The 25,197-nt window shown below is 37.6% G+C and overlaps 1 protein-coding gene across 3 annotated transcripts in view; it reads right to left on the bottom strand.

The window, feature by feature from the left end:
* LOC128654012 (interleukin-1 receptor type 1) overlaps positions 1-25,197 on the bottom strand; it is a 317,896-nt gene that overhangs the window by 216,251 nt on the left and 76,448 nt on the right. For 2 of the 3 annotated variants that reach the window (XM_053707656.1, XM_053707658.1), the window contains exon 2: positions 16,452-16,521. The exons of the other annotated variant lie outside the window; for it this stretch is intronic. In XM_053707656.1, coding sequence (XP_053563631.1) covers positions 16,452-16,521 — 70 coding nt within the window. The remainder of the gene's footprint in view (positions 1-16,451; positions 16,522-25,197) is intronic. 3 annotated transcript variants of the gene reach the window in all.

The following is a 25,197-nucleotide window of genomic DNA, read 5'->3' as shown; positions in this document are numbered from 1 at the left end:
CATGGGGCTCAGTTCCTTGAGGTGTGCTTTACAGCTGTGCCGAGACTGGGTGCTGTCGGGGTCTACCGGTGCAAGGATTGGCCCACCCCCTCCCACGGGTGCTCGGGATCAAGCACAGGTTTTTCTTGGTTGGCATCTGTGGCGGTCCTTGTGAATCTGCAATCAGGGTAGGTCTTCCTCTGAGAGACCCGTATACAGCTTGAAGAGCAGTGGCATTTATTTCTCCGGTGAAACCTCTTGCGAAGAGGGTTCTCTTACTGAAGGGACCCTTGGTCCTGCAGAGGAATTGCCCAAACGCCAAACACTTTTCCCACTATAACGGTGTACCTCCTCCCACCGGTGCTGCGCAGGGGGGTCCCGGATCTACAGCCTGGGCAGTGATCCCTTCCTAGCTACAACACCGTCTATATCAACAAAGCCATATGGACAGGGGTCAGGTACTTTCTTACTCTTAGGAGGGTTCTCCTCCATGTTGAATAGTTTGCTCCGGACTCGTCAGGGCCTGTACATAAAAACTGGATATCATTGCAGACTGTTAAAAAAAAAAATAAAAAAAATAACAAGCAACATTGTGGCAGAGGCTTTTTAGTCATAATTTCAGATTGAATTGATACAAAGTACCAAATATCATGAAACCCACAGGAAAACAAACACGCCTAGATTTAGAGTTCTGCGGCCAAAGGGGTGCGTAGCTAACGCTGGCTTTTTTCTGGCCGCACCTTTTAAATACCGCTGGTATTGAGAGTTCACAGAATGGCTGCGTTAGGCTCCAAAAAAGGAGCGTAGAGCATATTTAACGCAACTTCAACTCTCGATACCAGCGGTGCTTACGGACAAGGCCAGCTTCAAAAACGTGCTCGTGCACGATTCCCCCATAGGAAACAATGGGGCTGTTTGAGCTGAAAAAAACCTAACACCTGCAAAAAAGCCGCGTTCAGCTCCTAACGCAGCCCCATTGTTTGCTATGGGGAAACACTTCCTACGTCTGCACCTAACACTCTAACATGTACCCCGAGTCTAAACACCCCTAACCTTACACTTATTAACCCCTATTCTGCCGCCCCCGCTATCGATGACCCCTGCATATTTTTATTAACCCCTAATCTGCCGCTCTGTAAACCGCCGCTACTTACATTATCCCTATGTACCCCTAATCTGCTGCCCCTAACACCGCCGACCCCTATATTATATTTATTAACCCCTAATCTGCCCCCCACAACGTCGCCTCCACCTGCCTACACTTATTAACCCCTAATCTGCCGAGCGGACCGCACCGCTATTATAATAAAGTTATTAACCCCTAATCCGCCTCACTAACCCTATAATAAATAGTATTAACCCCTAATCTGCCCTCCCTAACATCGCCGACACCTAACTTCAAACATTAACCCCTAATCTGCCGACTGGAGCTCACCGCTATTCTAATAAATGTATTAACCCCTAAAGCTAAGTCTAACCCTAACACTAACACCCCCCTAAGTTATATATAATTTAAATCTAACAAAATTAATTAACTCTTATTAAATAAATTATTCCTATTTAAAGCTAAATACTTACCTGTAAAATAAATCCTAATATAGCTACAATATAAATTATAATTATATTATAGCTATTTTAGGATTTATATTTATTTTACAGGCAACTTTGTATTTATTTTAACCAGGTACAATAGCTATTAAATAGTTAAGAACTATTTAATAGCTAAAATAGTTAAAATAATTACAAAATTACCTGTAAAACACTATCAATAAATTAATTAAATAAAATACCTACAATTACCTACAATTAAACCTAACACTACACTATCAATAAATTAATTAAAGGGACACTCAGGTCAAATTAAACTTTAGTGATTCATATAGAGCATGCAATTATAAACAACTTTCCAATTTACATCCATTAAAAAAATGCACAGTCTTTTTATATTTACACTTTTTGAGTCACCAGCTCCTACTGAGCATGTGCAAGAATTCACAGAATGTACGTATATGCATTTGTGATTGGCTGATGGCTGTCACATGATACAGGGGGAGTGGAAATGTACAAAACTTTAAAATGTGTTAGAAAATATCTAATACTTATTTGAAGTTCAGGCTAAGTGCTATTGCATTGTCTTTTTATCATGCATTTGTTGATTTAGCAAATCTGTTGTATTGACTGGTCCTTTAAATACAATATCTACAAATAAATACAATGAAATAAACTAACTAAAGTACAAAAAATAAAAAAGAACTAAGTTACAAAAAAATAAAAAAATATTTACAAACATCAGAAAAATATTACAACAATTTTAAACTAATTACATCTACTCTATTAAAATAACAAAGCCCCCCAAAATAAAAAATGCCCTACCCTATTCTAAATTAAAAAAGTTCAAAGCTCTTTTACCTTACCAGCCTTGAACAGGGCCCTTTGCGGGGCATGCCCCAAAGAATTCAGCTTTTTTGCCTATAAAAAAAACACATACAATACCCCCCCCCAACATTACAACCCACCACCCACATACCCCTAATCTAACCCAAACCCCCCTTAAATAAACCTAACACTAAGCCCCTGAAGATCTCCCTACCTTGTCTTCACCTCACCGGGTCCCGATCTGTCCAGAAGAGCCTCCGATGTCTTGATCCAAGCCCAAGCGGGGGGCTGAAGAGTGACGTCCATCCTCGGGCTGAAGTCTGGATCCAAGCGGCGGCTGAAGAAATCCATCATCGGCTGAAGTCGGAAGTCCATCATCGGGATGAAGTCTTCTATCAAGCCGCATCTTCAATCTTCTTTCTTCTGGAGCGGAGCCATCTTCTTTCCAACCGACGCTGAACATCCTCTTCAACCGACGCCTACTCGCCGAATGACGGTTCCTTTAAATGATGTCATCCAAGATGGCGTCCCTCGAATTCCGATTGGCTGATAGGATTCTATCAGAAAATCGGAATTAAGGTAGGAATATTCTGATTGGCTGATGGAATCAGCCAATCAGAATCAAGTTCAATCCGATTGGCTGATCCAAATAGCCAATCAGATTGAGCTCGCATTCTATTGGCTGATCGGAACAGCCAATAGAATGCGAGCTCAATCTGATTGGCTGATCGGATCAGCCAATCGGATTGAACTTGATTCTGATTGGCTGATTCCATCATCCAATCAGAATTTTCCTACCTTAATTCCGATTGGCTGATAGAATCCTATCAGCCAATCGGAATTCGAGGGACGCCATCTTGGATGACATCCCTTAAAGGAACCGTCATTCATCGGGAAGTCGTCGGAAGAAGAAGATGGGTCCGTGGTGGAGGTCTTCAAGATGGAGCCGGTCCTCATCGGATGAAGATAGAAGATGCCGCTTGGATCAAGATGGTTGCCGGTCCGGATCGCCTCTTCTTCCCAGATAGCCTCTTCTGGACCTCTTCAGCCGCCGGATGATGGATGTCTAGCCCCCACTTGGGCTTGGATGAAGATTTTGGAGCCAGGACGGATCGGTGTGATACCCGGCGAGGTGAAGACAAGGTAGGAAGATCTTCAGGGGCTTAGTGTTAGGTTTATTTAAGGGGGGTTTGGGTTAGATTAGGGGTATGTGGGTGGTGGGTTGTAATGTTGGGGGGGGGTATTGTATGGGTTTTTTTTACAGGCAAAATAGCTGAATTCTTTGGGGCATGCCCCGCAAAGGGCCCTGTTCAGGGCTGGTAAGGTAAAAGAGCTTTGAACTTTTGTAATTTAGAATAGGGTAGGGCATTTTTTTATTTTGGGGGGCTTTGTTATTTTATTAGGGGGCTTAGAGTAGGTGTAATTAGTTTAAAATTGTTGTAATTTTTTCTAATGTTTGTAAATATTTTTTTATTTTTTGTAACTTAGTTCTTTTTTATTTTTTGTACTTTAGTTAGTTTATTTCATTGTATTTATTTGTAGGAATTGTATTTAATTTATTTATTGCTAGTGTAGTGTTAGGTTTAATTGTAGATAATTGTAGGTAGTTTATTTAATTAATTTATTGATAGTGTAGTGTTAGGTTTAATTGTAACTTAGGTTAGGATTTATTTTACAGGTAATTTTGTAATTATTTTAACTATTTTAGCTATTAAATAGTTCTTAACTATTTAATAGCTATTGTACCTGGTTAAAATAAATACAAAGTTACCTGTAAAATAAATATAAATCCTAAAATAGCTATAATATAATTATAATTTATGTTGTAGCTATATTAGGGTTTATTTTACAGGTAAGTATTTAGATTTAAATAGGAATAATTTATTTAATAAGAGTTAATTTATTTTGTTAGAATAAAATTATATTTAACTTAGGGGGGTGTTAGGGTTAGGGTTAAAATTAGCTTTAGGGTTAAAAAATTTATTAGAGTAGCGGTGAGCTCCGATCGGCAGATTAGGGGTTAATGTTTGAAGTTAGGTGTCGGTGATGTTAGGGAGGGCAGATTAGGGGTTAACACTATTTATTATAGGGTTATTGAGGCGGGAGTGAGGCGGATTAGGGGTTAATAACTTTATTATAGTAGTGGTGCAGTCCGCTCGGCAGATTAGGGGTTAATAGTGGAGGCGACATTGAGGGGGGCAGATTAGGGGTTAATAAATATAATATAGGGGTCGACGGTGTTAGGGGCAGCAGATTAGGGGTACATAGCTATAATGTAGCTGGCGGCGGCGTGCGGACGGCAGATTAGGGGTTAATAATAATATGCAGGGGTCAGCGATAGCGGGGGCGGCAGATTAGGGGTTAATAAATATAATATAAGGGTCGGCGGTGTTAGGGGCAGCAGATTAGGGGTACATAAGGATAACGTAGTTGGCGGCAGTGTACGGAGCGGAAGATTAGGGGTTAAAAAATTTTTATAGAGTGGCGGCGATGTGGGGGGGCCTCGGTTTAGGGGTACATAGGTAGTTTATGGGTGTTAGTGTACTTTAGAGCACAGTAGTTAAGAGCTTTATAAACCGGCGTTAGCCCAGAAAGCTCTTAACTACTGACTTTTTTCTGCGGCTGGAGTTTTGTCGTTAGAATTCTAACGCTCACTTCAGACACAACTCTAAATACTGGAGTTAGAAAGATCCCATTGAAAAGATAGGATACGCAATTGACGTAAGGGGATCTGCGGTATGGAAAAGTCGCGGCTGTAAAGTGAGCGTTAGACCCTTTCCTGACTGACTCCAAATACCGGCGGTAGCCTAAAACCAGCGTTAGGAGCCTCTAACGCTGGTTTTGACGGCTACCGCCAAACTCTAAATCTAGGCCATAGTCTTTTTTTTTTTTTAATACATGTTTGATGTTCTCTGATTTAGATTTTTTCTTTTTGTTATATAAATCTTCCTGCGGGAATGGCCTTGACTCCAGGTGCTGGTGAAAGAGGGTCTAGTTTGCTATTATGGCCATTTTAGCTTTATTAAAACAGCCCATTAATTCCTGCTATATTAGAAATAGCAGTATATATATATATATATATATATATAAAGGCCAATTTAGATTATACGTTAACTGGAATTGGTCTAATTAACAAACTAGACAAGGCTATACATAACATAAAATGTATTGCTTATTACAAACATGTTATCTAGAACATATAAGATTTAGGCCGGTGAGACCCTACCTAGTAACATTGATAGTGGTATCAGTTTATTTAAATTAATTGTGACTGTCTAATCCTGTGTTTTCTCCATAAATTTCTCAAAGGTTGTTTTTTTTTTCTCTCCTTTTTTTTTCCAATGGCTGAAATGTTTGTATAGAAATTTGGGATTAATATATAAGCAGGGAAAAATTAGAATTATTTCCTTGGGATTTTCCATTTTTTCTTGTTGTCTTGTTAATTTCATAAGCAATTCAGCTACAGGGCTAACTTGGACATACATATGTGGTAGGTTTTTACTGGTTTAAATACATTCATAATATATAATTTATCAACAAAGTGGATTAAAGATAATCTCATTTAATCAGTAATCCCTAGGCGAAAAGTACACTTTTTTTATCTATATTTGGTTAAGCTTTTCAAAATCATAATAATGATAAGGGTACCCTAATTGGAGAAATCCGAAAAGGGTGAAAAGGGTAGAGGCAACTAACAAATAAAAAATAATTTTTCTTATTTTCTTGACAAGAGGGGTATTTAACCCCTACAGGTCTCTGTGGACACTAAAATAAAATAAACTGTTAAATTTTATATTTAGTTAAAATTCCTGGCTTTTACGGAATACTTTTTACGACTTTTGCTTCATATATGAAAAAATTACTAATTGCACATTTCTTCACTCACTCTCTTCCCCCTTTTTTTCCCAACACAACTCCCTTTCCGGGGTTTTTCCCCCTAATTATTTTTTCCCCCTCCCCAGACTTTCTTTTGTTACTCGGGGTCGTAATTACCCCACACCTTTATTGCACTATCACTGGCACATGGATAAATTTCTTACAACGCACGTTAAAACTCCCCCCTCTATCATGGCAGCGAGGCAAAGGTAAAAAAAAATAAAGCTACTCTAGAAACTATGACAGACATCCATCCCACTAGCACCAACACCTCACAGATAAACAAATTAATAGATTTACAAGCATTAGTTACAAGTATATCCAAAGCCTTGACACCCAAATTTGATGTCCTCAAAAATGAAATTAAACAAGATATTCATGCATTAACAACTGAAATCCACCAGTTCTCAAACAGACTAACTGAGGCAGAACAAAGAATTTCTGACCTAGAAGATACTATGGTAGGTCATAATTCTAAGATAGATACCATAATTTCAAATCAAAGCTTATAAAAGCCCAAATAAAAATAGAAGATCTAGAGAACCGTGCTAGGCAGAATAATTTCAGAGCAATAGGGGTACACGAAGAAAAAACAATATGATGATCTTAATAAATTGCTGACAGTAACAATACCACAACTCCTACAAATCCCTCAATCTCATCTACAGATAGATTCTGGGGAGAGCCCAGAGGCTGGGATGGCAAACCCCTGAAAAAGGGAACTCCAGACCTAGACCAATCATAGCTAAAGAACTAAACTACCAAGATAAACTTCTATTACTGCAATACTTAAAAAAAACCCAGCGTATATATTTCTTGGGGAAGTTAAAATAATGCTCTTCCAGGACTTCTCAGCTGAAACATCGGCTAAGAGGAGGGGGCTGGCCCCAATATGCACCAAATTAATAAAGCAGGGCCACCGAACTACCCTCGTATACCCAGCCAGATTGAAAATAACAATTGACAATTATACGCATTTTTTTTAATCTGCCAGGGATGCAGAAAAATTTATAACCCAACAGTTCCCCTCGGGACAAGATAGGGATCATACTTAGTAACTATTTAAGTATTTAATAATTAATTTGGGCTTTATATATGCCAGTTCTTGTAAGGGTCGGTCATGTGGACTTGGTAGGCCCATGGTTAATGTGTCTTGTGTTTTTTTTTGTTTTTTTTTCCCTTCTTCCTTCCTTCTTCTCTTTTTTTTATATAAAAATCTACTCTCCCTATTTCTAAGATGATAGATATGACAAGTGGTTTTAAGTTAACATCCTGGAATATTGGGGGTATTACATCGCCTATTAAACGCAAAACAATAATAGCACATATAAGAAAAATAAATACAGATATTGCCTTCTTGCAGGAAACCCATTTAAAACTGGAGGAAGTCCTCAAGCTTAAGTGTTCATGGGTTAAGGAAGTTCTTTCCTCTTCTAGTAAACAAAGAAAAGGAGGGGTGGCGATTCTTTTAGGAAAAAAGTTAAAATACCAAGTCCTTCATACTAATGCAGACTCAGAGGGGAGGTTTCTAATGATAAAAATTAAAATAGCTAAAGTATTATACACATTATGCAATATCTATGCTCCCAATGTTTTTAGCTTCCCCTTCTGGGAAACACTTCAAGCCAATATTATGACCTACGCGGAGGGTTACCTAATAATCGGAGGGGATTTTAATATGGCGCCCCAATACCCCCTAGACAGATTAAGACAAAATAACTCTGCTCCTAGAACCAAAAGAGACAGTCTAGAATCAAGAGTCTTAGGGTCAGAGATATATGGAGGTCACAGAACCCTGATTCTAGAGATTTCACATGCCTCCCCAAGGCACACAAGTCACTTTCAAGGATTGATTAATTCCTTCTACATGAAAGGTTATGCAAATTAAGACTGATCGCCGGAATCCTCCCTATATGTATCTCAGATTATGCCCCTGTTTTCCTTGACTTTCAGTCAAGTGACTTTGTTCCAAGATACTCTTGATTTTATTTCCCAATTTACTTGGCATCAGATCTTAAGTTTAAAAATTGGCTTAAATTTAAATTTCAGGAATATACGTCTTTTAATCAAGAATATACTAATCACCCCACTATTTCCTGGGAAACTGCGAAGGCAGTACTCAGGGGGGAGATCTTAGCCTATACTATAAGTAGGACAAAGAAATTTAAACTAAGGGAAAAGGAAATTCTGAAGTCAGTTTCTAATTCATACAATTCCTACCTTTTAGAAAAAATGCCAGAAAGTTGGAAACGATACACTCAAGCATTAAAGGAAAGGGACTCCTTCCTTTTATACAGGACATCGCAGAAAGATCTGGGATGTCAGGCCAAATTATATAGACACGGAAATAAAACAGGAAAACTCCTAGCAAGATTAGTTAAAAGGGATAAAGGCTCACCGATTATTGATTCTTTACATGTAGAAGGCAAAACATTAATAACATCAAAAGAACTTATGCAGACCTTCTCAAAATACTATCAGGACCTGTATTCCCTGAAAAACTCAAATGTTTCTGAGCATGAGAACTTCTGGAGTAAAATTTATTTCCAGACACTGTTGTCGGATTTAGTCGAAACTCTTAATCTTCCTATTTCTGAGCTTGAGGTGACTAGAGCAATTCAAGATCTTTCTCTGAATAAAGCTTCGTGCCCGGATGGCTCCCCAATGAATTTTACAAGAGGCTATCCCCGGCAATTTTGCCACATTTAACCTCAATGTATAATGATATTTACATAAAGGGTAAAACTCCTTCACCTAGCTTTGCCGCGTCCTACACTACCCTAATTCTTAAACAAGGGAAGGATCCTGATAAAAAAGAATCATATAGGCCCATAGCCTTGTTGAACGTGGATTACAAGATAATGTCATCTATTTTAGCATTGAGGCTTCAAGTTCTTCTTCCTAGTATCATTCATAAAGACCAGACAGGCTTTATGTTCAAACTAAATTCCTCAGCTAAAATAAGGGAAGTTTCCCTTACTATAGACTACTTTAAAACTAGGGAAGGAATGGGAAGGCGACATCACCAATTCAGCAATCATTTCAATAGATGCTGAGAAAGCTTTCTCTTCAACAATTGGGCTTTTACAGTAATTTTCTTAAATTTGTTAATAATCTATATAATGCAGCCTCCACTAGGATGCTAGTTAATGGTCTGATTTCTTCAGATATTTTCCTCAGAAGAGGAACCCATCAGGGATGTCCTCTTTCTCCCCTTCTTTTCAACATTGCTATTGAACCTCTAGCTATTTGTGTTAGCATCTTGAAGGGATTAGGATCAGCAAGAAAGAGATGAAAATAGCATTATATGCCAATGACATTCTAATATATGTTATAAACACCTCTACCAATATTCCTAAACTCCTATCAATTATTGATCAATTTGGCTCTTTATCTGACTACAGAGTGAATACCACAAAATCAGAACTTCCCTGGATTAAGCAATCTAATGAATCTCTTGTAAACATACCATTCAGACGTATAGCCCTTTATAAGATGGTCTGCCTTCCTAAATTATTATATGTCCTACAAAACACTCCATTGATTCTTAAAGGAAAAGATGTTTTAATATTTAAAGCTGCCCTGAGAAAATTTATTTGGCAAAACAAAAAAAACAGAATTTCCTTATCTAAACTTTCTCTTCCTAGAAAATTTGCGAGGCTAGCCCTACCGGATATCAAGATATATAATTATGTTTCCTTGGTGCGTCTAATTATGGACTGGATTTTCGAGAGAGACTATGTTACTGATAATGAACTTGAGAAAAGTATAATATATCCACTTTTTCCTGTAGCAATTATTCATTGCACCTCTAGCTTGCTGCCTAGAGAGGTGAAAAAAATGAGAACTATTATTAACCCACTCTTTCGAGAGAGACTATGTTATTGATAATGAACTTGAGAAAAGTATAATATATCCACTTTTTCCTGTAGCAATTATTCATTGCACCTCTAGCTTGCTGCCCAGAGAGGTGAAAAAAATGACAACTATTATTAACCCACTCCAGGCTTGGTGGAGAGTTTGCAAACTTCTTAACTCAGAACACAGGGTATCTAAATACATGCCACTGTTAGGTAACCCTCAATTTCAAGCTGGACTACAATTATCACCCTTTCAGAGGTGGAATGTTTTGGGTCTAAGCAAAGTTTCCCAACTGTTGGATTTCGACAGGAGATGTATTAAAACTTTTGGTTCTTTAAGAGGGGAGTTTAATCTCCCCCATAAAGACTTCTTTGCATATCTACAAGCAAGGCATTTTGCACTTAGTATAATAAATAATTTCGTCTGGAATTGGACTTTGGGGAGTATAGAGAAATGGTTACTTTTAGTTAAAAATGGATTTACGTCAGTTTCCTCTAGCTATCAAGATTTAAGTTCCCTAAAGGGTGCTTATAACTTGGAAAAGATCTCTACTAATTGGGCTGCAGTGTTATCACAAAATTATGTTGAAATCAGCTTAATTCAATCTTCAATTCTTGAAGTAACGTGAATAACCCTTTCTTCCACCTGGAGAGAATCACATATTAAACTACTTATTATGACTTTTTTCACTCTTGAGAAAGGTACTAGGTGTGGAAATCCTGACTTTAACTGCTGCCCTATGTGTTCCTTACTCTCGGCCAATCTTATACATATGTTCTGGGATCGCCCAAGTATTCAACATTTCTGGCTTAAATTACAATATTGGTTTAATAAAACGTTGGGGATCTCCCCTCTGACTGTAACTTTACTACACATAGTATACTTATGGAAAGATCCGGAGGATCGGCAGGTAAACACTAAAATTGTTAATATGGCCATATTAGCAGCTAGATACCTAATCCTTAAAAAATGGAAAGGAAGGACAACCCCCAGTATTCCAGAGGTTACAAATTGTCTAAAAAAAACCCAATGTATTCTTGAACAGATTGATACTAACCTAAACAATGAACATGATGTTACTGTATTCTTTAGGAAGTGGTCAGTATTCATCAAATCCCTTCCTCCGAGTGAAATTGATTATTTAATCTACCCATTTAGAAATACAGAACTTGTGTTGCTTTGTATGTGGTAATAAGTCTGCCCCCTCTTTTCCCCCCACCCTCCCTTTTTTCTGTTTTTATTGTTTTGTTTTGTTTTGTTCTGTCGTGTGTCTGTTCATTCGTTTTGTGTATGGTTTAGTATGGAACCACCAATCTGGCCCTTTTTGGGCCGAACAAGGATTTGGTTTATTGTGGTATAGGTGGGTTCTGGTTAAATGTTGTTGTATTAATAAAAAAAAAATACCCCAACAGAATATCACATAGATAACGGGAGGCGAGTTGACTTCACATAATAAGATTAACAGGGGTACCACGTTGTACCCTGATTAATTTTTTTTAGAAGGAGGCATCTTAGTTAGGTAATAAAATTCTCAGGATACATGAATGTCAATAAAAGTTTACAATTGCTAGAGGTAGTTTTTTTTTTTCCTCAGCGTATTCTCGCACAGTACTTGTACTTATTCTTTTTTCTTTTTTCTTATTTAAGCACCCTGCAAGGTGCTCTTTTGTATTTTTTTTGCCTGACTTCATGTGAAATCATATGTTTAAGTTAAAGTGTATAAAGTGGAAATTAAATAAATATATATATATATATATATATATAAAAAAAAAATGATGTGCCCTATATGAATAATGAAACTTTAATTTTGACTAGACTGTCCCTGTAATGAATTAGCAAATGCAATTGGGGGTTGCCACAAAGTTAGGAATGTAACTGCTGGATTTGCAGAGAGACACGTGTAACATTGATTAAACCAAGAAGTTATCTAGAAAACACATTTAACAATAATTGTAACCCCTTGATTACAAGGTATATATATGTGGCTGAATTGCCCTAATAACATATGCAGCAATTATTTAATCCCTTACGCCTAGATTTAGAGTTTTGTCGGTAACGACCCGCGTAGCTAACGCTGGCTTTTTTCTGGCCGCACCTTTAAAATAACTCTGGTATTGAGAGTCCACAGAATGGCTGCGTTAGGCTCCAAAAAGGGAGCGTAAGGCATATTTAACGCCACTGCAACTCTCGATACCAGAGTTGCTTACGGACGCGGCCAGCCTCAAAAACGTGCTCGTGCACGATTCCCCCATAGGAAACAATGGGGCTGTTTGAGCTGAAAAAAAAACTAACACCTGCAAAAAAGCCGCGTTCAGCTCCTAACGCAGCCCCATTGTTTCCTATGGGGAAACACTTCCTACGTCTGCACCTAACACCCTAACATGTACCCCGAGTCTAAACACCCCTAACCTTACACTTATTAACCTCTAATCTGCCGCCCCCGCTATCGCTGACCCCTGCAAATTATTTTTAACCCCTAATCTGCCGCTCCGTAAACCGCCGCTACTTACATTATCCCTATGTACCCCTAATCTGCTGCCCTAACACCGCCGACCCCTATATTATATTTATTAACCCCTAATCTGCCCCCCACAATGTCGCCTCCACCTGCCTACACTTATTAACCCCTAATCTGCCGACCGGACCGCACCGCTATTATAATAAAGTTATTAACCCCTAATCCGCCTCACTAACCCTATAATAAATAGTATTAACCCTTAATCTGCCCTCCCTAACATCGCCGACACCTAACTTCAAACATTAACCCCTAATCTGCCGACTGGAGCTCACCGCTATTCTAATAAATGTATTAACCCCTAAAGCTAAGTCTAACCCTAACACTAACACCCCCCTAAATTAAATATAATTTAAATCTAACGAAATTAATTAACTCTTATTAAATAACTTATTCCTATTTAAAGCTAAATACTTACCTGTAAAATAAATCCTAATATAGCTACAATATAAATAATAATTACATTGTAGCTATTTTAGGATTAATATTTATTTTACAGGCAACTTTGTATTTATTTTAACCAGGTACAATAGCTATTAAATAGTTAAGAACTATTTAATAGTTACCTAGTTAAAATAATAACAAAATTACCTGTAAAATAAATCCTAACCTAAGTTACAATTAAACCTAACACTACACTATCATTAAATTAATTAAATAAAATACCTACAATTATCTACAATTAAACCTAACACTACACTATCAATAAATAAATTAAATACAATTCCTACAAATAAATACAATTAAATAAACTAACTAAAGTACAAAAAATAAAAAAGAACTAAGTTACAAAAAATAAAAAAATATTTACAAACATTAGAAAAAAATTACAACAATTTTAAACTAATTACACCTACTCTAAGCCCCCTAATAAAATAACAAAGACCCCCAAAAATAAAAAAATGCCCTACCCTATTCTAAATTACTAAAGTTCAAAGCTCTTTTACCTTACCAGCCCTGAACAGGGCCCTTTGCGGGGCATGCCCCAAATAATTCAGCTCTTTTGCCTGTAAAAAAAACACATACAATACCCCCCCCCCAACATTACAACCCACCACCCACATACCCCTAATCTAACCCAAACCCCCCTTAAATAAACCTAACACTAAGCCCCTGAAGATCTTCCTACCTTGTCTTCACCTCACCGGGTTCACCGATCGGTCCAGAGTCTTGATCCAAGCCCAAGTGGGGGGCTGAAGAGTGATGTCCATCCTCGGGCTGAAGTCTGGATCCATCATCGGGCTAAAGTCGGAAGTCCATCATCGGGTTGAAGTCTTCTATCAAGCCGCATCTTCAATCTTCTTTCTTCTGGAGCGGAGCTGAGCCATCTTCTTCCAAGCCGACGCGGAACATTCTCTTCAACCGACGACTAGACGACGAATGACGGTTCCTTTAAGGGACGTCATCCAAGATGGCGTCCCTCGAATTCCGATTGGCTGATAGGATTCTATCAGCCAATCGGAATTAAGGTAGGAATATTCTGATTGGCTGATGGAATCAGCCAATCAGAATCAAGTTCAATCCGATTGGCTGATCCGATCAGCCAATCAGATTGAGCTTGCATTCTATTGGCTGTTCCGATCAGGATAGGAAGATCTTCAGGGGCTTAGTGTTAGGTTTATTTAAGGGGGTTTGGGTTAGATTAGGGGTATGTGGGTGGTGGGTTGTAATGTTGGGGGGGGGTATTGTATGTGGTTTTTTTACAGGCAAAAGAGCTGAATTCTTTGGGGCATGCCCCGCAAAGGGCCCTGGTGGTAAGGTAAAAGAGCTTTGAACTTTAGTAATTTAGAATAGGGTAGGGCATTTTTTTATTTTGGGGGTCTTTGTTATTTTATTAGGGGGCTTAGAGTAGGTGTAATTAGTTTAAAATTGTTGTAATTTTTTCTAATGTTTGTAAATATTTTTTTATTTTTTGTAACTTAGTTCTTTTTTATTTTTTGTACTTTAGTTAGTTTATTTAATTGTAGTTATTTGTAGGAATTGTATTTAATTTATTTATTGATAGTGTAGTGTTAGGTTTAATTGTAGATAATTGTAGGTATTTTATTTAATTAATTTAATGATAGTATAGTGTTAGGTTTAATTGTAACTTAGGTTAGGATTTATTTTACAGGTAATTTTGTTATTATTTTAACTAGGTAACTATTAAATAGTTCTTAACTATTTAATAGCTATTGTACCTGGTTAAAATAATTACAAAGTTGCCTGTAAAATAAATATTAATCCTAAAATAGCTACAATGTAATTATTCGTTATATTGTAGCTATATTAGGGTTTATTTTACAGGTAAGTATTTAGCTTTAAATAGGAATAAGTTATTTAATAAGAGTTAATTAATGTAGTTAGATTTAAATTATATTTAACTTAGGGGGGTGTTAGGGTTAGGGTTAGACTTAGCTTTAGGGGTTAATACATTTATTATAGTAGCGGTGAGTTCCGGTCGGCAGATTAGGGGTTAATGTTTGAAGTTAGGTGTCGGCGATGTTAGGGAGGGCAGATTAGGGGTTAATACTATTTATTATAGGGTTAGTGAGGCGGATTAGGGGTTAATAACTTTATTATAGTAGCGGTGCAGTGCGCTCGGCAGATTAGGGGTTAATAAGTGTAGGCAGGTGGAGGCGATGTTGTGGGGGGCAGATTAGGGGTTAATAAATATAATATAGGGGTCGGCGGTGTTAGGGGCAGCAGATTAGGGGTACATAAGGATAACGTAGGTGGCGGCGCTTTGCGGTCGGCAGATTAGGGGCTAATTATTGTAGGTAGCTGGCGGCGACATTGTGGGGGGCAGATTAGGGGTTAATAAATATAATTTAGGGGTTGGCGGTGTTAGGGGCAGCAGATTAGGGGTACATAAGGATAACGTAGGTGGCGGTCGGCAGATTAGGGGTTAAAAAAATTTAATCGAGTGGTGGCGATGTGGGGGGACCTCAGTTTAGGGGTACATAGGTAGTTTATGGGTGTTAGTGTACTTTAGAGCACAGTAGTTCAGAGCTTTATAAACCGGCGTTAGCCCAAAAAGCTCTTAACTACTGACTTTTTTCTGCGGCTGGAGTTTTGTCGTTAGATTTCTAACGCTCACTTCAGCCACGACTCTAAATACCGGAGTTAGGAAGATCCCATTGAAAAGATAGGATACGCAATTGACGTAAGGGGATCTGCGGTATGGAAAAGTCGCGGCTGAAAAGTGAGCGTTAGACCCTTTCCTGACTGACTCCAAATACCGGCGGTAGCCTAAAACCAGCATTAGGAGCCTCTAACGCTGGTTTTCACGGCTACCGCCAAACTCTAAATCTAGGCCTTAATTTCCAGAAACAAGTTAATTGCCAGAAATAAACAAGGGGAATCAAGACATTGAATAAATACTCTCAGAGTAGTGCTTTTGCTCTTTGATTGCCCATAACAGACAGCAGATATTTAACCCATTGCTTGTAGGGCTGTAATGCCCAATATGTTTTCAACACCTGACTTAAGGAATATGTTTATTGCTGGCAGCTGATCATCACTTAAAACACTGCTACTGTTATGTCTTAAAAAATACAAAAAACAACAACCTATTAATGGACTTTACAGTCAATATTAAGTTTTTGCTAATACAATCATGTGTTTAATAAACCGACTTTTGGTTTCATAATTTTGTTAGAGGATTTTCTCTACCATTTCCACCTCTACAACTTTAAGGGTTGATAGGTGAGCCTATGAGCAATGGATACCTCAGCAAGCATATTTTTTGCTTTTTTTTTCAAAAGATAATTTAACATATTTCATTCAATTTAATAATAATGCCTCTTTTGGCAATTTCTATTATATACAATCAAAAATTAGGCAAACAGTAAAAGACACTCACCAGCCTTAAGTCCAACCAAATAAATTAAACTCAGAAGAAGCAAACACAATTTGGCGTACATCATCAGTACCTACAAATTTAAAAATATGTTGTTATTTTACAGGTTTTCGAAATGTATGTATTCATTTTATTTAATATAATTTATTATGTTTCTTTAGGTAATTAAAAATGTATACGTTATCTGAAAAACATTAACATGGTTTACATAAATATGGATATAATATCCGATATAGTAATCATAATAATAATGATGATGATATGGTACAACATGAACAAATATGCATTGGATCAATACAAACGTAAACAATAAGGGCTAGATTACAAGTGGAGCGCTAAATTATTGTGCTCCCGCAAACGGGCACATTTGCCCGTTTAAATAACTATATATATAAAAAAAAAAAAAAAATTTAAAATGACGTGCCCTATATGAATAATGAAACTTTAATTTTGACTAGACTGTCCCTGTAATGAATTAGCAAATGCAATTGGGGGTTGCCACATAGTTAGGAATGTAACTGCTGGATTGGCAGAGAGACGTGTGTAACATTGATTAAACCAACAAGTTACCTAGAAAACACATTTAACAATAATTGTAACCCCTTGACCAGATCTAATACTATATCGGATATTATATCCATATTTATGTAAACCATGTTAATGTTTTTCAGATAAAGTTTACATTTTTAATTACCTAAAGAAACATAATAAATGATATTATTTGTAAAGCACGGCTAATCACCCGTAAGGGTCTCAAGACGCTGCTCATTTTATCAACCTTGGCAGTATGAAAGGCTGAGTTGACCTTGCTGTGGATCAAACCTGCAAGCCAGGAGTTACTACAGAGATCAGCCACAGTGCATTAACATGCTGAGCTATCAGTCAGCTATTACAATTCAATACCAATAAATCACTTAAGAAATCTTTTTTGCTCATACATATTTCTGCAATATTCATATTTAATAAAGCGTTATACTGTGTTTGTACTGTAAATATTTCACATTCACATTTTCTGCACATAGCAGAATATTTTCTAAGCATATAAGTATAAATACATATTCATATACAGGCGTACCTCTGAGATATTGCAGGCCTGGTTCCAGACCAACTCAATGAAGCAAATATAGCAATAAAGTGAGTCACACTCATTGTTTTGTTTCCCAGTGCATATAAAAGTTATATTTACACTAAAGTGTAGTCAATTAAAGGGACATGAAACCCATTTTTTTTCTTTTTTAATTTAGAAAGAACATGCAATTTTAAACAACTTACTAATTTACTTCTATCATTGAATTTGCTTCATTCTCTTAATATCCTTTGCTGAAAAGCATATCTAGATAGGCTGAGTAGCTGCTGATTGGTGGCTGTACATAGATGCCTCATGTGATTGGCTCGCCTAATTGCATTGTTATTTCTTCAACAAAGGATATCTAAAGAATAAAGCAAATTAGACCATATAAGTAAATGAGAGAGTTGTTTAAAATTGTATTCTCTATCTAAATCATGAAAATAAAAATTTTGGATTTAATGTCCCTTTAAGTGTCTAAAAAAAACAATCTACATAGAACAAGAAATACAAAAACAAATGCTAACCATCATGTATATGTATATATATATATGTGTACTTATGTGTGTAAGTATGTATATATGTTTGAAAAATGGCGCTGATAGACTTGCTCAACACAGGGTTTCAACAAACCTTCAATTTATAAAAGAGCAATATCTGCAAAGTGCAATAAAGCGAAGAGCAATAAAACGAGGTATGCCTCTATATTTATACATATATATCTATACCTATCTATAATTATAAATATATATATATATATATATATATATATATATATATATATATATATATATATATATATATATATATATATAGGTATAAATATATATTTGTGCAAATTTCCATCATATATATATATATATATATATATATATATATATATATAATCACTGGATAATTCCCATCCGTATCTCCCGGGATATCCACAAAGCAGGCGCAAGCAGGATTTTAACAATCGCCTTTAATCAACAAGCAAAGGCTAAACGCCAAACATTCAGACCGCAACTATCTGGGCCGACACAGACGCAACAGGTTGTCATGGAGACAGCCGTAAACAGCAGTAGAACAGCTACTTGATCAACAAGATAGCGGAGAAGGCGTGTAAACGCTGTCAGGCTGTCAGATCGAAACCAAAACAAAAAATAAAAAGTAACCACCACTCAAAGGGATCAAATATGGTCATAAGAAACATAATGTACAATCCATAAGGGACAATCAATCAATTGAGTATCATATTTACATAATAGCGCAACCAATACGAGCCATGATAATAGTAAGTGTATTGGGATACCCTCTATACCAACACGGTATCAAGGTACCTCTACTGGAACCTAGAGCCTAAACTCTATGCAATACAAATTTGGAACACATATCCAAGGGGGGGCAAACCGCCCACACTTCATACCAGAGGGAGTAGATAGAAACTATAAGTGACGATTCCCAGAGGCCTCTCATTAGGCCCTATAGCAGCAGCCAAAGTCAATGTTAGTGTTAAGTCCATGGGGGGGTGACCGTGTCCAGGTTGAATATCCAGCGAGATTCCAGTCATAGTAATGCCTGTGCCCTATCACCTCCCCATCTTGGGTTAAGCACATGATCTATAAGCATAGTTCGCAGGGAGGAGACAGAGTGACCAGCAGTCAGAAATTGGCGAGCTACCTGTTCTGAGCGTCCCCTGTCCAGAGCCTGAAGTATGGCTGTTTTGGGATTGACCAACCATTCCCTGAATGACATCACCATCTTGCCAATGTAATATAAAGAGCATGGGCAAATTATGGCATATACGGCAAACTCTGAGGTGCAGGTCAATCTGTGTTTAATGGTAAACCGCTTATTGGTATGTGGATAATGTAACGTGTTGCCAGTAATTAAACTGTTGCAAGTCACACAATTACCGCACCGATAGCACCCTGGTTTGCCCTTGGGTAGCCACATTTATTTCTCATAGCAGTGTGTTGGGTTGTTAATGACCAGGGGATCCCTCAAATTACTCGCTCTCTTTTATACCATGCGTGGTGCCAGAGAGTCAAAGAAGGGAAGTCTGGTATCCTTTGAAATCACCATCCAGTTCTTCTTAATGGTATTAGCCAAAGACTCTGACCCAGATGTATAGGTGGTCAAAAAATGGTAGATTCAAGAGCATTTAGGACTTTGACCCATTCCACTAGGGCCTCAGGGGAGCCACTCCAAATCATGAAAACATCATCTATCTAACGACAATAGAATTTTATGAAGTACTGTCTAGAGAAGATATTATATTGCTCATATATTGCCATATTAATGTTGGCATAGGATGGGGCCATATTCGACCCCATCGCTGTCCCCCTGGTTTGCAAAAAATAATCGTTTTCAAATTGAAAAATCGTTTTCAAATCGAAAAAAAATATTTTCCAGACAGAACTCCATAAGATGAAGCAAAAACTCTATTGGTGGTCCAATATAGTGAGCATTATCAAGTAGTACTTGTCTGACCATTTCAAAGCCATATGTGTGTGGTATGACAGTGTACAAACTCACCACATCCATGGTTACCAGGATGTCAGTATGTTGTATGTCTACAGTTTTCTTCAACAGATTGATTAATTCAAACGAGTCTTTCAGATGAAATTGGGTATTTTGTACCACCAGTTGCAAGTAGAAATCAATATATTCCGCTAAAGGCTGTAGGAGGGACCCCCTGGCAGACACAATGGGCCTGCCAGAGGGGCTCTCCAAAGAGTTACGAATCTTGGGTAAAAGGTAAAAAATAGGGCAAACCGAGTGGTCCACCGTCAAATACCCAAGTACATCATCATCTATCACACGTGCCAAATAGGCCAAACTCAAGAAATCATCAATTTGTTTTTTAAAAACCGTAGTCGGATTGGTCGTCAATTTATGATAAGTACTTTCATCATGCAGTTGTCTTAATGCCTCACATTTATATTGGGTGTAATCCAAAATAACCATGGCACCCCCCCCCCTTGACCGCAGGCCTGATGACTATATCCCTATCTGTTGAAAGGGATTTAATAGCCTGTCTTTCAGCCTTGCTCAGGTTATCTCTACTGGGGGGGAATAGCTTTATGTAGCTCGGTGAGGGATAAAGTACAGAATTGATGGGATGTCTTAATAGATGTGTGTCTATTGGAGGGTTCAAAGACACTCAGAGGCTTGAAGGGTTTTAAAGCATAATCCGAAAAAGGGAATAGGATTGCCAAAGTTAGCTAAAGTATATATAAAACAGGATAAATCAGGAACAAAGCTGACTGAAAAGAAGGGTGATATTGACAATGGTATATCTAATAATGTATAACACCTACAGTCTTTCTATATAGGCAAATAAGTATAGAAACTGGTAGTTTCAAAATGCTTAAAACAATTTATTTATATTAAAAACTTATATAAAAAGTTTTATAATAAAAAAAAATTATAATAAAAAAGAGTGACTCAGGACTGGTCGCTCTCACATATATATTAAGTCAGGTCAAAAACTGTTCAGATAAAATACAATCAGATTCAATGTTACAGAAATACATATAATACAATTGGTATACAATGTAATAGATATAAAGTGCAAATATTGAATACACTAATAGAAGAGACAATCTCAGAAGATCAAAATAGTACAATGTCTGGATAGATCTCCGGTAAGGATACCGGTTGGTTACCTATGCAAATGTGTACACATGCAATAAAAGGTGGTGGTAAACTGTGGAAAATAATGGGCAAAAATTGCAAAAATGCAAAAAATATATAAAAATCAAAAATTAAAATTTAAAAATCATATCGTGAAAAATATATGTGAAAAATATGGCCTAGATTTAGAGTTTGGCGTTAGCCGTGAAAACCAGCGTTAGAGGCTCCTAACACTGGTTTTAGGCTACCGCCGGTATTTGGAGTCACTCAAAATAGGGTCTAACGCTCACTTTTCAGCCGCGACTTTTCCATACCGCAGATCCCCTTACGTCAATTGCGTATCCTATCTTTTCAATGGGATTTCTCTAACTCCGGTATTTAGAGTCGTTTCTGAAGTGAGCGTTAGACATCTAACGACAAAACTCCAGCCGCAGGAAAAAAGTCAGTAGTTAAGAGCTTTCTGGGCTAACGCCGGTTTATAAAGCTCTTAACAACTGTGCTCTAAAGTACACTAACACCCATAAACTACCTATGCACCCCTAAACCGAGGTCCCCCCACATCGCCGACACTCTTAAAAAAATTTTTAACCCCTAATCTGCCGACCGCCACCTACGTTATCCTTATGTACCCCTAATCTGCTGCCCCTAACACCGCCGACCCCTGTATTATATTTATTAACCCCTAATCTGCCCCCCTCAACATCGCCTCCACCTGCCTACACTTATTAACCCCTAATCTGCCGACCGCAAAGCGCCGCCACCTACGTTATCCTTATGTACCCCTAATCTGCTGCCCCTAACACCGCCGACCCCTATATTTTATTTATTAACCCCTAATCTGCCCCCCACAACGTCGCCTCCACCTGCCTACACTTATTAACCCCTAATCTGCCGACCGGACCTGAGCGCTACTATAATAAAGTTATTAACCCCTAATCCGCCTCACTAACCCTATAATAAATAGTATTAACCCCTAATCTGCCCTCCCTAACATCGCCGACACCTAACTTCAATTATTAACCCCTAATCTGCCGACCGAATCTCGCCGCTATTCTAATAAATGTATTAACCCCTAAAGCTAAGTCTAACCCTAACACTAACACCCCCCTAAATTAAATATAATTTAAATCTAACGAAATTAATTAACTCTTATTATATAAATTATTCCTATTTAAAGCTAAATACTTACCTGTAAAATAAATCCTAATATAGCTACAATATAAATTATAATTATATTAGAGCTATTTTAGGATTTATATTTATTTTACAGGTAACTTTGTATTTATTTTAACCAGGTACAATAGCTATTAAATAGTTAAGAACTATTTAATAGCTAAAATAGTTAAAATAATTACAAATTTACCTGTAAAAGAAATCCTAACCTAAGTTACAAATAAACCTAACACTAGACTATCAATAAATAAATTAAATAAACTACCTACAATTACCTACAATTAACCTAACACTACACTATCAATAAATTAATTAAATACAATTGCTACAAATAAATACAATTAAATAAACTAGCTAAAGTACAAAAAATAAAAAAGAACTAAGTTACAAAAAATAAAAAAATATTTACAAACATAAGAAAAATATTACAACAATTTTAAACTAATTACACCTACTCTAAGCCGCCTAATAAAATAACAAAGCCCCCCAAAATAAAAAAATGCCCTACCCTATTCTAAATTACTAAAGTTCAAAGCTCTTTTACCTTACCAGCCCTGAACAGGGCCCTTTGCGGGGCATGCCCCAAGAAATTCAGCTCTTTTGCCTGTAAAAAAAAACATACAATACCCCCCCCAACATTACAACCCACCACCCACATACCCCTAATCTAACCCAAACCCCCCTTAAATAAACTTAACACTAAGCCCCTGAAGATCATCCTACCTTGTCTTCACCATACCAGGTTCACCGATCGGTCCAGAAGAGCTCCTCCGATGTCCTGATCCAAGCCCAAGCGGGGGGCTGAAGAGGTCCATGATCCGGCTGAAGTCTTCATCCAAGCGGGCCAGAAGAGGTCTTCCATCCGATTGAAGTCTTCATCCAAGCGGCATCCATCCGGAGCGAAGCGGCAGCATCCTGAAGACCTCCACCGCGGAACATCCATCCTGGCCGACGACTGAACGACGAATGACGGTTCCTTTAAATGACGTCATCCAAGATGGCGTCCCTCGAATTCCGATTGGCTGATAGGATTCTATCAGCCAATCGGAATTAAGGTAGGAATATTCTGATTGGCTGATGGAATCAGCCAATCAGAATCAAGTTCAATCCGATTGGCTGATCCAATCAGCCAATCAGATTGAGCTCGCATTCTATTGGCTGATCGGATGGAAGACCTCTTCTGGCCCGCTTGGATGAAGACTTCAGCCGGATCATGGACCTCTTCAGCCCCCCGCTTGGGCTTGGATCAGGACATCGGAGGGGCTCTTCTGGACCGATCGGTGAACCTGGTATGGTGAAGACAAGGTAGGATGATCTTCAGGGGCTTAGTGTTAGGTTTATTTAAGGGGGGTTTGGGTTAGATTAGGGGTATGTGGGTGGTGGGTTGTAATGTTGGGGGGGGGTATTGTATGTTTTTTTTTACAGGCAAAAGAGCTGAATTTCTTGGGGCATGCCCCGCAAAGGGCCCTGTTCAGGGCTGGTAAGGTAAAAGAGCTTTGAACTTTAGTAATTTAGAATAGGGTAGGGCATTTTTTTATTTTGGGGGGCTTTGTTATTTTATTAGGGGGCTTAGAGTAGGTGTAATTAGTTTAAAATTGTTGTAATATTTTTCTTATGTTTGTAAATATTTTTTTATTTTTTGTAACTTAGTTCTTTTTTATTTTTTGTACTTTAGCTAGTTTATTTAATTGTATTTATTTGTAGCAATTGTATTTAATTAATTTATTGATAGTGTAGTGTTAGGTTAATTGTAGGTAATTGTAGGTAGTTTATTTAATTAATTTATTGATAGTCTAGTGCTAGGTTTATTTGTAACTTAGGTTAGGATTTCTTTTACAGGTAAATTTGTAATTATTTTAACTATTTTAGCTATTAAATAGTTCTTAACTATTTAATAGCTATTGTACCTGGTTAAAATAAATACAAAGTTACCTGTAAAATAAATATAAATCCTAAAATAGCTCTAATATAATTATAATTTATATTGTAGCTATATTAGGATTTATTTTACAGGTAAGTATTTAGCTTTAAATAGGAATAATTTATTTAATAAGAGTTAATTAATTTTGTTAGATTTAAATTATATTTAACTTAGGGGGGTGTTAGTATTAGGGTTAGACTTAGCTTTAGGGGTTAATACATTTATTAGAATAGCGGCGAGATTCGGTCGGCAGATTAGGGGTTAATAATTGAAGTTAGGTGTCGGCGATGTTAGGGAGGGCAGATTAGGGGTTAATACTATTTATGATAGGGTTAGTGAGGCGGGTTAGGGGTTAATAACTTTATTATAGTAGCGCTCAGGTCCGGTCGGCAGATTAGGGGTTAATAAGTGTAGGCAGGTGGAGGCGACGTTGTGGGGGGCAGATTATGGGTTAATAAATATAATATAGGGGTCGGTGGTGTTAGGGGCAGCAGATTAGGGGTACATAGGGATAATGTAAGTAACGGCGGTTTACGGAGCTGCAGATTAGGGGTTAATAATAATATGCAGGGGTCAGCGATAGCGGGGGTGGCATATTAGGGGTTAATAAGTGTAAGGTTAGGGGTGTTTAGACTCCGGGTACATGTTAGAGTGTTAAGTGCAGACGTAGGAAGTGTTTCCCCATAGCAAACAATGGGGCTGCGTTAGGAGCTGAACGCGGCTTTTTTGCAGGTGTTTGGTTTTTTTTCAGCTCAAACAGCCCCATTGTTTCCTATGGGGGAATCGTGCACGAGCACGTTTTTGAGGCTGGCCGCGTCCGTAAGCAACTCTGGTATCGAGAGTTGAAGCTGCGTTAAAAATGCTCTACGCTCCTTTTTTGGAGCCTAACGCAGCCTTTATGTGGACTCTCGATACCAGAGTTATTTTTATGGTGCGGCCAGAAAAAAGCCGGCGTTAGTTTTTCGAGTCGT

The sequence above is a fragment of the Bombina bombina genome, chromosome 3, assembly GCF_027579735.1.
Source record: "Bombina bombina isolate aBomBom1 chromosome 3, aBomBom1.pri, whole genome shotgun sequence".
Lineage (NCBI taxonomy): Eukaryota > Metazoa > Chordata > Amphibia > Anura > Bombinatoridae > Bombina > Bombina bombina.
This window is presented reverse-complemented; position numbering and strand designations above follow the sequence as displayed.